Genomic DNA, 14214 nt, shown 5'->3' on the forward strand with positions numbered 1-14214 from the left:
CTTAGGAAAAGACCATTATGGAGCCTTGGGTAGGGGTCCAGCCCCCAAGTAGCTTCATCAGAGAAACTCGGGCTCCCCAGGCAAGAAGTTGGGATACCCCTTTTCTAAAGGTTGTGGAGGGAAAGTGGGGGAATTACAGGCATCAGCTGTTTTTTCTAGTCAGGGCAAAGTTGTGATGTTGCAAGATTTCCACTATAGACTTTAAAGCATTTTTGTATAACCTCATGCGATCTCTCCCTCCGCTCATGGTTTGCATGGAGTTTTTCTTCAAGAGAATTCAGGGCGGTGTGCTGTAATTCCATGTAGTCATTTGCTAGTGGAAGGAAGCAACGAAAAGGTCTTAAAGAAGGATCCTGAAGGGTGTACAGAGCCAAATAGTTTTTATCTTTTAAAATGATTACTAAGTTTTAACAATTATATTATTTCAGTATTTTATATACCAAATTACAGAAAAATATGTGGAAATAATATTTAGCTTCTTAGCATTAGAAATTCCTTAATTACCTATTAGATTAATCTGAAATGTCCATAACATTTTATAGCATTTTAGAATTGAATCCAAATCTTCAAGTAATCAAAAATCTTACTCTACTTTGAGAATAATGACTAAAATAGAATATACTATAACAAAGTTGTCAGATCAGGGGATTTTTATCCTTCAGCTCTTAATAGCAAAGCTTGGACAGAAAGTCCCCTTATCAGTGCAAATTAAATAATGCATTTGCTAGTGCTTTCTGAGTCTGGTTTGCTGATTTTTTGTTTATATCGCAGGGCTGTGAGCAAGACACATTTTATATCTGGAAAATGACAGTTTGAGTCTTCCCTACCCCTGCAATAGCACACCCATTGCGATTGAAGTAGCTATGCAGAGGGTGTCCTGAGTGTTTCTTAAATATATATCATGGGCACCTGTTGTAATGATCATTTAATTCCATCACAACCTGTACATGCCTGTAGCACTGTGTGAACTTTCTAAAAAGGTTTTGTTTTTTCTCTGAAGGCCATATAGCTTCTTGCTGTACAATTCCAGTACACAAATATTCATCTAGTGATTTTTTTAAAAAAAATTGCTGGCAAGCAGCAAGGCTATTTAGTTGTACAGATCTTCTTTTTAGTGTCCTATGCTGTAGCATAACAGATGAAATTTTAAAATGTGACAGTAAGATAGTAAACCTACTGTCTCCCCACCCCTTCCAATGTATTTAGTGCCAATGAAAGTATTGTCCTGCTATTACTGGGGGGGGGGGATGGGACTTAATGGGGAGTATTTTATATAGACTGAAATGCAATTGGGTATTCTTTGATAATGAGAAGGTACTTAAGTAGCAAAACTCTCATTGTGATAGCAATCATGAAGTTTGGATAGATTTAGACAGAACAACTGCCTGCTATCTTCCAGGTCAATGAGGGACATTTGAAGTGAATGTATGTAAAACCTTCCACATTGGTTTTTAAATACCATACTTATTAGGTCTGTCATGGTCCATCCAACACTATTAGCAATGATAGCTAAATGAAACCTCCATGTTCATGGTCACTATACTTCTGCATTATCAGATGCTAGGCAAAAACAGGAAAAGATTGCTGTGTTCAAGCTATGATGTAGTAATGTGGGTAGCTGATTTAGAGAAGTATTGTCAGTTCAGCATCTGCAATATTGCAGCCTCCTGTGACCCAGTGAGCTGATCTACAGAGATGTTAAGGAGATTGACACTGAGTGTAGTCAGGGGACATGGTTGGATAAGGGATATTAAATGGGTGAATTCCCAAATGAAAACTGCCTTGGACAAGGGGAATTCCTGCCCTATCTGTTTGAGCATCAGCCTGTAGTCGGACTGTGAGGAAGAGGCCAATGCTGTAACTGTGTTCTCATAGTTGGCTTGAATTGAGATAAGGCATAGGAAGCTGCTTTTATACTGGATCAGATTTGGCTTATCCAGCTCGGTACTGTCTACACTGGCTGACAGTGACTTTCTAGAGTTTTAGATAGGGGTCTTTCTCACTCTCTACCTAGAGAGACTGAACAGGGGATCTTCTGTCTAAAAAGCGTTTGTTCTGTTACAGAGCTAAGCCCATCTAGCCTTGCAAGCAAGATAGCTTCATGCATACACTGCTTATGAATTCCTCAAAAGCATATGTCTGGCTATTGCTGGAAACAGAATCTAGGCTAGATAGGCGCTTACGTTGCTCCAGAAAGATGTTCATTTCTTGTGGTGGTACTCCCATGGGTATTCTACGGGGGGGGGATTGTTCTGCAAAAATATATATATATTGAATGCTATAAACAGCTGAATTCTTTAGTCCCATTGGGTGGGTTAAACCATAAGGAACTTGAAGATATGAAACCTTGTTTACCCATAAATAGTGTTAACTAAATTCTTTAGCACTGTTGAATGGTGATTAGATAAAAACGGGTCTTGCATCACTCCCCATCTCATTTACCAGATTTACTTACTAGATTTTCTTTTCCATTCAAAGAAGTAGAATTGCCCAGAAAATGTCAAATACCATTATATATAGATATAGATATATAGATATAGATATATAGATAGATATAGATATATAGATAGATATAGATATATAGATAGATATAGATATAGATATATATGTATAATATAGATATAAAGAGCTTTCCATTAATGGTCTAATTAAGTTAAAAAATCTTGTCTTTTCTCATGATTAGATTTATTTTTAAAAAATTGTCATGTTTGTGCTTTCCTATTCAGTTCACAATTGATTGCTTTGGGTGATTGTAAGAAAAATGATCAATAACATTTTTAAATAGTTCAGGAGTACGGTAAATATTGTAACCAAATGTATATTTTGTTAAGAAGGAAGCACAGAGGACAGATTTCTTCTGTTATATTCCTGCCTGCATTTCTCTGCTGTGCCAGGTGAAAAACAGATCTCTCCTTTCTGCCACTTCTTGAACTTTTTTCACCCGAAGTTGTACTTGTGCCTTAAAATACATGTATGTAGGAAGTACTGCCAAAATTTACATAGACAGAGAGGTGGGTATATTGTAAAGGTGAATTCAGAAGAAGCTGCCAATGCTGAGAATTTTAGTTCACACTTTCTTTCATTAGAATAGCATTCATATTCTGTGAACCATTGTAATTTTTTTTTTAAATCAATGTTTTTCTTACAGCTATTGGTGAATCAGAAAGTGATATCTACATGCGGTTCATGAGGTCACATAAGTGTTATGATATTGTTCCAACAAGCTCAAAGCTTGTGGTCTTTGACACTACACTACAGGTGAGTTGTCAGTTTTTCAGGATCCCTTTCCTTACTCTTCGTTGCCTTGTTGATTATATGTGTAATAATCATAAAGGGTTAAATGGGATTTGATTGTGGCTTATGATACAGATGACCTTGTTTTCAAAACCCAATACATGTAACTTCAAAGACTTGTGAAATTTGTAGGAGTTTCTAAAGTTGCAAAAATAAGTGCTCTTCCTCTTTGAATCAATAATTAGACATCAATTCCATTGGCTGATGGAGCTTCTCTTCTAGTCAAATGGAAAAGGGTTGATGACAAAGCCATCAAATGGCCTTTGTGTAGTTGTTATAATGTAGCTATCAAATGGAATGTTCTGAAATTTTGAACGGATGGTGTGTATCTTATTTTTTTTTTCTGAACTATATGGCATTAGGTTTAAAATACCTTGGCAAAGTAACTTTAAAGACTGCTTGCCAGTGTTTACAAGTAAGCTCATTAAACTAGCTTACATATACTAATGGGATGTGTCTGGATGAAGAGCAGTTTAGAAATTTTAAAAATAAAAAATGTCATAATTAAGCAAAACATGAAGATCTGCATTAACATTTTTTCCTTGTGGCATTGTTTATAAAGTTGAAAAATAGTATTATTAGATAGCAAAATCAAACTGGCAGCGTTCACAGTGGAAAACGGAGGAAGAAGAACTTGTACTATGTTTTATGGTCCCCAGAGTAGCAGCTGCCAGGAAAGCTAAAAAGCAGACAGTCCTACCCTTTTGGCCCCAAACAGCCCTCAGTGTAAGAAGCACATAGCTGCTTTTGTTACATAGGCCAATGTATAGAGAGGAAGGGCACATGCAAATCTTTTCCTTCCTGACTCAGTTGAGAAAGGAGTAAGATTTTTCTGGGGCTCAGAGATGAAGCTCACTCCTGCCTAAACACTATAGGAAAGTTCATCTAAGCCTGAGGAAATTGGCCTTACTAGTATGTTTATAAAGAATAAAGTCAACGTCAATCGCCCTTGGTCAGGAAAGGTGAAGTGTGATGTCATTGGGTGGTAAGTCTCAGGCTATCAGTTAAGCCTGGTCTTGTGTTGTTTACTATAACCAATACTGAGCTCATAGAATGGGGCAAGTCATATATCTAAATATAAAAAGGCATAACGACTGCATAATTTAACATTCTAGAACCAATTTCCCATGTCTTTGTGTCTTGCAAGCAAATATACACTATTCCCAACAATTACGTTTGGTAACAGGTATGTATGATTCTTAAGACTGGATCTTTGTGTACAGTAGCAACCAGGAATAACTGTAGCTGGAATACCAGCCAAAGCTGGCAAAAAGAGCTCCTAGCTGCCAAGGTTATGTATGACTCCATCATCAAAAAGGATGCAGAAACACTCTCAGGCTACATATCTACTCCTTCAGAGGGAGTCAGCCCTATTCAGAACAGGCATCCTGCCTAAGTCCCAAACCCAGGAACCACCCACCAACAAGGCCTCTTTCTTGTCAGGATTCCATTTCAGGCTCTTGGCCCTCATCTAGCCCACTGCTTCATCCAAGCACTAATCCATGACCTGTACAACCACACTTGACTTGGATGTCCCAGAGAAATAGAGCTGAGTGTCATCCACATTCTGGTGGTACTTCATTCTAATCCTCTAATGACATATTCCAAGGTTTCTTATGATAGTAAACAGTTTTGGAGACAAGATAGAGCCTTGTGGCACCCCACAGCATAACTGGCAGAGGGCTAAGATGTAGTTTCTCAGTGCCAGTTTCTAGAACTGACTCCATTGGTAGGAGCAGACCTAATGTAACACATTGCCTTCTGCTCTCAGTTTGGATTGTTTTGTACTCTGTTGGATGGACTGTAAGGTGACGTACATTTCAGCTTCCAGTATGCTCATGTTCTGTATTTATTTATTATTTATTTATTTAAAATATTTATATCCTGCCCTTCTACCCTGCAATAGGGCAATCAGGGCGGCTTACTAAAATAAAATCACGCGTACATAATAAAATTGTAAACAATAAAATCACAAAACATTAAAATACATAAAATACTATATATAGTTGTTTGGCTCTCCGGAATAAGATCATTTTCAGAAGTCTCCAGAAAACCATCAGGGAGGGAGCAGAGCGTACTTCTTGGGGTAGGGTGTTCCAAAGCCTGGGGGCCACAGTTGAAAAAGCTCTCTCCCATGTGCCTGTCAGTCTAATGTCTTTCACTCCAGGCATGCAGAGGGGACCAGAGGCAGATGATCTTAAATCCCGGGCAGGTACATATGGGTGTAAGCGGTCCCGCAGGTACATTGGTCCAAGGCCATTCAGGGCTTTAAAGGTCAGAACCAGCACTTTGAATTGGGCCCGGAAGCAAATTGGGAGCCAGTGGAGTCGATAAAGCTAAGGGGTGATGTGCTCCCTGCGCCGTGCTCCAGTTAACATTGTGGATGCTGCATTTTGAACCAACTGTAATTTCTGAACCTTTTTCAAAGGCAGCCCCACGTAGAATGTGTTAGTCATCAAGCCTTAATGTCACTAATGCATGTGTCACGGTGGCCAAGTCAACTGTCTCCAGGAACGGACGCAGCTGGTAGACCAGTTTGAGTTGGCCAAAAGCACTCCTGGCTACCGCAGCCACCTGATATTCAAGCAGCAGGGCAGGATCCAGGAGGACTCCCAAACTGCAGACCTGGTCCTTCAAGAGGAGTGCAACCCCATCCAGAACAGGTTACAACCTTGTCCCTGGTGTAGTTTTTCCCTTGACCAGCAGTACTTCCATCTTGTCTGGATTAAATTTCAGTTTGTTAGCCCACATCCAGCCCTTCACAGACTCAAGACACCGGTTTGGGATGAGTACTCCCTACCTGCAATCAGGTGGTAGGGAGAGATAGAGCTGAGTGTCATCAGCATATTGATGACATTGTATTCAAAATCTCCTGATGACCTCTCCCAGTGGTTTCATATAAATGTTAAAGAGCATGGGAGACAAAATGGAACCTTGCAGTACCCTGTAGGCTAACGGCCAAGGGGTCGAGTAGTAGTCTCCCAGCACCACTTTCTGGGTCCTGTCCGTTGGTAGGAACGGAGGCACTCAATCCCATCCCAGCTAGACGGCCCAGAAGGATACCATGGTTGATCGTATCGAAGGCCACCAAGAGGTCCAGCAGCACCAACAGGGATGCACTCCCCCTGTCTGATGCATGGCATAGGTCATCAAGCAGGGTGATCAGGGCAGTCTGTCCCATGACCAGGTCTGAAGCCTGACTGAAAAGGGTCTAGATAATCCGATTCATCCAGGAAAACCTGGAGCTGAGCAGCCACTACACTTTCAATCACCTTGCCCAGAAAGGGGAGATTAGAGACTGGGTGGAAGTTGTTAAGATCCGCAGGGTCTAATGAAGGGTTTTTTTTAACAAAGGTCTTATCACAGCCTCCTTCAACAATGTTGGCATAGAACCTTCCCTTAGGGAGGTGTTAATTAATTATGCCAACCAGTCAGCCACTCCCCCTCTGGCAGATTTGATTAACCAGGATGGGCAAGAGTCAAGGGAACAAGTAGTGGCCCTCGATTCTATACTTCAGGAATAGAAATACATTCATGGGTATTTCCCTTGAAAGATCTTCCAGTTTTATCTCTAGTAGGTCACCCTAACATAGGTTGAAGACAGCAACAAATTGCAATTGTACGTTCTTTCAGAAAAACAGTTCCATGTTTTCAAAGACCAAATGTGCTCCTAACAGGCAACATTCTAACTTAAATTAGTGTTGCTGGTTGACACAAAATCCACCCCTTGTAAGCAAATTGACTTTCAAAGTCACTTTTCATTGTAAACAGTTCATTGTGTTACTAAAAATAAATCCTTTTATTGCATAGGGACATGATCTTCTTGATCCTGATAGATAAATAAAACAAGCTCTTGTCTGTGTTGATATACAGATCTTTATCTATAATGTGTTCCTTCATAAAGGTAGGAGATAAACACTTAAACCACAAAACTAAGACTCTATATAGAACAAAAGTATATTACCCTCCAGATAGCCTGAGGGAAACCTACTCTTTCCATTGTTTATCATTTTTCCTCACATGATGAAAGCCTGACATGAAAACTTTGATTCCCCCTTTGGAGAATTTTTATTAGTTTGTGAACATTTATGTGGTTGGATTCAGATGACCAGTTTTTTCTGACTGAGTTGGTTTGCACGTCAAACTAAGTTTTAGTTTGTTTATAACAATTTCTTGAGCATGAACTTGTTTCCCCCTCCCCCTGCAGCTTTCCCTGCTTCTGTATGTGCCGTGTGCAGCACAAACAAGCCATAGTATGGCTTGTCATGTTTCAAACAAACAATGAGCAGTAAGCCAGAAATAAATCAAGAACAAACCTTGGAAACAAACAAATCAGATTAGCATGATCTGATAAGTCATACAATTGATTGTTTTGTGCCACACACAGCACATGGGGGGAAGCCACACAGTGGGGTGAGAGGCACACATGATTAAGCCATGATTTGAAACAAACTGACATGGAACAGGGGTCGGGAACTTTTTTCAGCTTGAGGATGGAATGAATGAATTTTATTATTATGGTCGGTGACCAATACAAAACATCACACATCAATTAAAACTATTTAAAAACTATTTAAAATCATGCCAAAGTTAGCAGAGCCAAGACTAAATAGACGTTTAAGCAAACAACATTTTGCGAATGGTAGTGGCCATAATACAGAACCTTGCAACAGTATATGTGATTTGAGGATAATGGTCCGATAGCAGATAACTGGTATAAAAAGCGGAATCCCAGCCTGGAAACGATTGAATAACAGGAGTTATATTGGTAGTGCGAATGTCATGATAATAAGAGCAGGATAAAAGCACATGAGATATTGTCTCAACTACTCCCATCCCACACGGACACAACCGCTCTACGCACGGAATTCCACGATATCTGCCATCGAGGAGAGGTGACAGGAGTACATCAAATCTCGGCATTGTAAATACTTTTCTATATCTGGCCTTGGGAAGCTTACTGAGGTATTGCACAGGTGCAAAACCCCTGGGAAAGATGGTAACAGCAGGTTTGTGTATGGTCAGTGATAAGTGGGTTTGAAGTTCTATATCCATTATACGTTGAGAAATAGCTGAGCAAGCTTTAGAGAACCCTAGCATGGAGATGATGGGGAGCGAAAAGCCAAGGGTTGCAAATTTCCTAATCAATAGCTTATGCCAGGTAGATTGATATGTGTCGAGAAGTACTAGAGAGGCCAGACCCACAGGGTGAAACTGCAACTTTAGCCAGAACTTTGCTTTGAGCTTCAATAGTGGGCAGGCCGGCTTCCAGTCTTAGAGTGTAATTAGAGACACATGAGGGTATTCCAAAAATAGACCCAGCTTGAGGACTGAGTTCCCTTCTGGCCAGCCTTCCAAGGGCCATATACCAGTGTTTGGGAGAGGGCAGAGGCAAACATGGGCAGAGAAACAAATATGAATTTTACTTTAGTACTGTAGACTAGTTCGCACACACGCACGCACGCACGCGCACACACACACGCGCACACACACGGCATTCTGTAAGTTGAGGATGCAATCAAGCCTTGCGAAAACACTTTGGCTGCAATCCTATATGTCTACTCAGAAATAAACTCCATGGGTTCAGTGGGACTTATTCCCAGGTAAGTGTGTATTGGATTGCAGCCTTAGTGTGTGAAGAAGGGCCAGTGAGGAGTGTGGCCTGGGGAGAGTTCTGAGGGCCACATAGAGAGGCCTGGAGGGCCACATTTGATCCCCGGACCTGAGGCTCCCCACCCTGAGCTTAGAATGATGTGTGAACCAGTTCAGATATAGTGGAACTCTTAGTCACCAGATAATCCAGTTCCACTTTGAACAGGCCATATGAAGAGCTGTGCCATACAGTGCAGTTTAAATCCACTATGTTTTCAGCAAAGAGTCTCCTGATATATTTGTACTTTGGATCATTTCTGACACCACAGTTACAGATGATTGTCACTGTTGAGAAATGTTGATTGTATGATTCAAGAGTGTATCTAGACAGCAGCTTCATATACTCCAGGGGAAACTCCAGCCCATAGGTCCAACTTGGTCCACCAGGTCTCAGGGATTGGCCTGGCAGGCCGCCAGCCATACCCACCTTTCCCATGCCTGACTTCATATATCATGTCAAACTTCAAGCCGTGGCTAACATGAAGAAGAATCGGGAGTGAATCTGATACGTCTGATACCTTAGCAAAAGCTAGCTGTGTGGACCATTCAGCCAGTGCCTAGCTATGCCAACCAAAGGAGACCAGCACAGGATCAGAGCACTGCCCAGATTGGGAAGAACAGAGGTGGTAAAATATAGGAAGCTTCCTTATGTTAGATCAGGCTGTTTGTCCATTATCCAGTAGTATTTATTGTGGCAGTGACTCTCCAGAGCCTTGGGTGGAAGTCTTTTACCTCATTAACTACTTGGATGTAAGAATTATACGTGGGGATTTCTACATGGAAAGCGTGCTCTCCAACACTGAGTTTTGGTGAAACAGGACCTCTCATCCATAAAACGGGGTGGGCAAGGCAAAATAGAAAAAAATCTAGAAGATGGTAACTTACTGTCAAGCCTTTCTACCTTGCTCCTTCCTGTTCAGTATCTAACCGTGATTCATATTTGAGCACTTCTCAGCAAAAAGGTATTGCAATACAGAATGCACAACAATATTGATTTTGCCCCTAACCTACTGAGCAGATACAGTGCCTTGCAAAAGTAATCAGACCCCTGACCAATGCTGTCATATTACTGAATTACAAATGGTACATTGCAATTTCGTTCTGTATGATATTTTATTTTGACACACTGAAACTCAAAATCAATTATTGTAAGGTGACATTGGTTTTATGTTGGGAAATGTTTGTAAGAAACATAAAAACCTGAAGCATGTTGCTTGCATAAGTGTTTGGCCCCCACACATTAATATTTGGTAGAGCCACCTTTTGCTGCAACAACAGTTTTAACTCTTTTGGAGTAGGTATGTACCAGCTTTGCACACAGTGTCAGGGGGATTTTGGCCCATTCTTTGGCCCATTTGCTCCAGGTCATTCAGGTTGGTTGGTTATTGCTTGTTTCAGGTTTTTATGTTTCTTACAAACATTTCCCAACATAAAACCAATGTCACTTACAATAATTGATTTTGAGTTTTGGTGTGTCAAAATAAAATATCATACAGAACGAAATTGCAATGTACCATTTGTAATTCAGTAATATGACAGCATTGGTCAGGGGTCTGATTACTTTTGCAAGGCACTGTAAGTATTACAACAGAACAAAATCTCTTTGTGCCCTATACCTTTTAGTTATAGACTTAAAACATCAAGCTTGACAAGTTTTGTGCCTGAAAGCTCTAAGTCAGCTACAGATCATAATCAGATTGCTAATGGGTTGCTTTTGGACAGGAGGAGGCAGTTGGAAGTACCTTTTTGCTGGTACAGGCATCTAACAGTTGCAGCCCAATCCTATTAATTTTTACTCAGAAGTAAGCACTACCACTAGATAACTGTATAGAATTGCAACTTTATTCAGTTTATTGATATTGATGTCAAGCGGTTCTTTAATAATATGTAGATTATTTCTTTAGATATAAAAATATATATAGTATATGTCTTAAGACATAAGGACTAAAGTTTTATGAACAGATACCTGTACAGCAGCTTTAAAAATGTGAATTAAAAATAATCTAACAGCACAATCCTAACCATGTTTATTCAGAAGCAAGTCCTATTGAATTCATTGGAGATTACTACTAGGTTAGTGTGGCCTGGGTTACAGCCTTAACTGATTATAGGAAACAGCAAGTGGAACAAATACACTAAGCTTGTGGTGTCATCCTCCTTTGCTAGCCAGTGTGTTATGTGTTTTGCTACATGTGTTTACTTAGGCCATTTGAAATGATGAGTATATCTTGCATTTGTAACTAGCAGACATGGCTACTTTGTCCACAAAACTAGCTGTGGAATGGTTACGGGACTGATTCCATGCTGAGCTTTTAGTCTGTTAATATGGAGACCGAATAGTAGGCAAGTAGCAAAATATATCGGTTTGGGATTTTTACTATTGGGTTTTGTTATTGCTGATCAGGTCAGTCACCAGTTTAATATTTTGGTCTATGCTGACAAATTCTGCCTAAGGCCAGCTTTGTGATTTGTCAAAGTGCCCAGTGAAGATTCAGTATTACGTTGGAATAACTATATATGTGCACAAGTGATTATGGCCATTTGTGCTTCATAATAATAAAGGTTTTTGTAAAGCTCAATGACAAAAGATTGAGAACAGAAAACAAATCTTTTGTATAGTTCATTTTGTTACAAATTGTCCTGTTTGCACTTGGGAGTTGCACTTCCTAAAGAAAGTGTCTTGTGTTTTTAACCGGCACAGTTAAGTTTAATTAACAGTTGAATTCTATGCATGTTTACTCTGAAATTAAGTCCCATGTGAGTTCTGGAACTTGGTCTCTAATTTATTATTTATTTAATATTCCGTCCTTCTTCCCAGAAGGAGCCCGGGGCAGCAAACAAAACACTACAAACACTCTAAAACATCTTAAAAACAGACTTTGAAATGTATTAAAACAAAACATCTTTTTTAAAAGCTTTAAAAACATCTTAAGAAGAGCAGCAACATATATGAATATTATACCATCTTTTCTCTTTTTATTTCAAGTTCTCCCATCACCATCCATCCAGCTACCCTGAACTGCTGGCAACAGATTCTTAATAAATTGATCTTTCAAACAAAAAAACCCTACACTTAGCACTCAAACTATATTACAGAAGACTGGATTGAGGGGGATGGAGACCACCAAATTTGGCAGTATATTATGATGCCTTTCAAATGAGACAATTATATTTTATAATGATGAAAACATATAAACATTGGATCTCTCTGGTGGATGAAATTTCAGGTTTGGGCCCCTATGGGCTCTCCCCTTTGAACACATCACTCTGTCTGGATTGAGGAAAAAACCCTTTTACTTTATGTACATTTCAAGCATGGAAACACTGGCAACTTCGGCTTTTTCCTATCTGTTCTCCTCTAGTACTAGTACTAGGACCCCTAGTAACACATCCTGCCGTCATGGTTCCTGCACTCAAAACGTTACTCTTCCATTTAGATGTTAAAGTTTATTTTAGGTTACAAGATTTTAAGAATTGCACATCAAGTACACAAGACTAGCTACAGGTAGATCTGCGTGACTTAAAAATTAACTGGCTCCACGTACAACAAATTACATACGTTCTGCAAGTCCCCAGTTTTTGGACACATGCAATCAGACCCCTTACTTGCTTTGAATATAGTATGTTAAATAACACCTCAGCTAAAGGGCTAGTTGCTGAATTATACACTGAACTTATACATGTACAAGCAGAACAATTAATGGGATTGAAATCATTACAGGAGGATGATATTGGGATAGTGCTGGAGGAAACCCAATGGTCAAATCTCTGGGTTGGAAAACAAATCAAGTCCATCTCTGCACATATCAGAGAAATCACGCCAACAACTTACTACAGATGATATAGCACCCTGGTGCAGCTTTCATGCATATCATCAGAGATTTCTCCGGAATGTTGGAGAAAGCGTAGATACTGAGGTACCTATTTCCATCTGTGGAGGAATTATCCTCGAGTGAAATCTTTGTGGATGGAAGTGTTTAATGAGATTTCAAAAATTACTCCCCATAAAGCGGGGATTAATTAGCTTTACTCTGTTAGCTTTATGCTCAATTTTTGATGATTGTAATAAGGATATAAAATGTAAAGACCTAGTGATATATTACTTGGTGGCAGCACAGCTTTCTATATCCCAGACATGGAAACAGCTGGAAAAACTCAACCTTTCCTTGTGGTATAAAAACACATGGAATATTACTGTTCTGGAAAAAATCACGAACTCTGTGTTCGCTTCAAGGACGAACTAAACCCAACACATTTTATATGGTTTGGTGGAACTTTATATCATACACTTAGGAACATCAGTTTCAGCAGCAACTTTCATCTGCCTCCCAGGAAATTTGGAATTCTTGAATCGGTCTTCGAATATATATTTTCCTTCTAGCAACACGTCTCATCCCATATCTATTGTCTCTTTTTGTATCTGTAATGAAAATTAATAAAAATAATGTTTAAAAATCTTGAAAAGGAATTCCAACACAGACACAGACCGGGATAAGATCTCTTGTTGAAAGCGGAAAGTCTTCAGTAGGCGCTGAAAAGATAACACAGATTGTGCCTATCTAATATTTTAAGGGGAGGGAATTCCAACAATATTATAACGTCGGTTATCAATGCTGGGCTTACATTTCCCAAAAGAACCAGGATTTTGTTTTTGTTTGGGGTTTGGTACCTGGGAAACTACACAAATTGTGTAGGTTAAATCATTCAGATTATTGGAAGAGGAATGTACAATCAATCCAATAGGGCAGAGACATTTGACTGGGTATTCTGAGTATTTTAATTTGTATTAAAATACAACTTTGTTTTTAACTATTCTGTATTTTGGGAAACAAAAACAAAGCATCTCAAAAAAGAATCTTTAAAAAATCTCTAAAAGCATCATAAAAACAATTCCAACAAATGCAGACTGGGATAAGGTCTCTACTTAAAAAGCTTGTTGAAAGATGAAGGTCTCCAATGAGCACCAAAAAGACTGCAGAGATGGCAAGGGTCTAATATTTAAGGGGAAGGAATTCCAAAGGGTAGGTGCCACAACACTAAAGGTCCGCTTCCTATGTTGTGCAGAAGGTACCTGATAAGATGGTACCTTCAGGAGGCCCTCACCTGCAGAGTACAGTGATTGACAAGATATATAAGGAGCAAGACAATCAGGTATCCTGGACCCAGTCTGATAGTAAATCTTTCAGCAGTAGGGTAACATGTTGGCAATGTCCTGCCCTAGTGTAGTTGTTGCACCACTGCATTTTCTACCAGGTGCAACTTCCGGAC

General features: G+C 39.6%; 1 protein-coding gene across 8 annotated transcripts in view; it reads left to right on the top strand.

The window, feature by feature from the left end:
• PRKAG2 (protein kinase AMP-activated non-catalytic subunit gamma 2) overlaps window positions 1-14214 on the top strand; it is a 343500-nt gene that overhangs the window by 292033 nt on the left and 37253 nt on the right. For all 8 annotated transcript variants that reach the window (XR_009758152.1, XM_061586927.1, XM_061586930.1 and 5 more), the window contains one exon: window positions 3149-3258. Coding sequence is in view for 7 of the 8 variants with exons in the window: in XM_061586927.1 (XP_061442911.1) it covers window positions 3149-3258 (110 nt within the window). In the remaining variant the exon portion in view is untranslated. The remainder of the gene's footprint in view (window positions 1-3148; window positions 3259-14214) is intronic.

This window comes from Rhineura floridana, chromosome 10, assembly GCF_030035675.1.
Source record: "Rhineura floridana isolate rRhiFlo1 chromosome 10, rRhiFlo1.hap2, whole genome shotgun sequence".
NCBI lineage: Eukaryota > Metazoa > Chordata > Lepidosauria > Squamata > Rhineuridae > Rhineura > Rhineura floridana.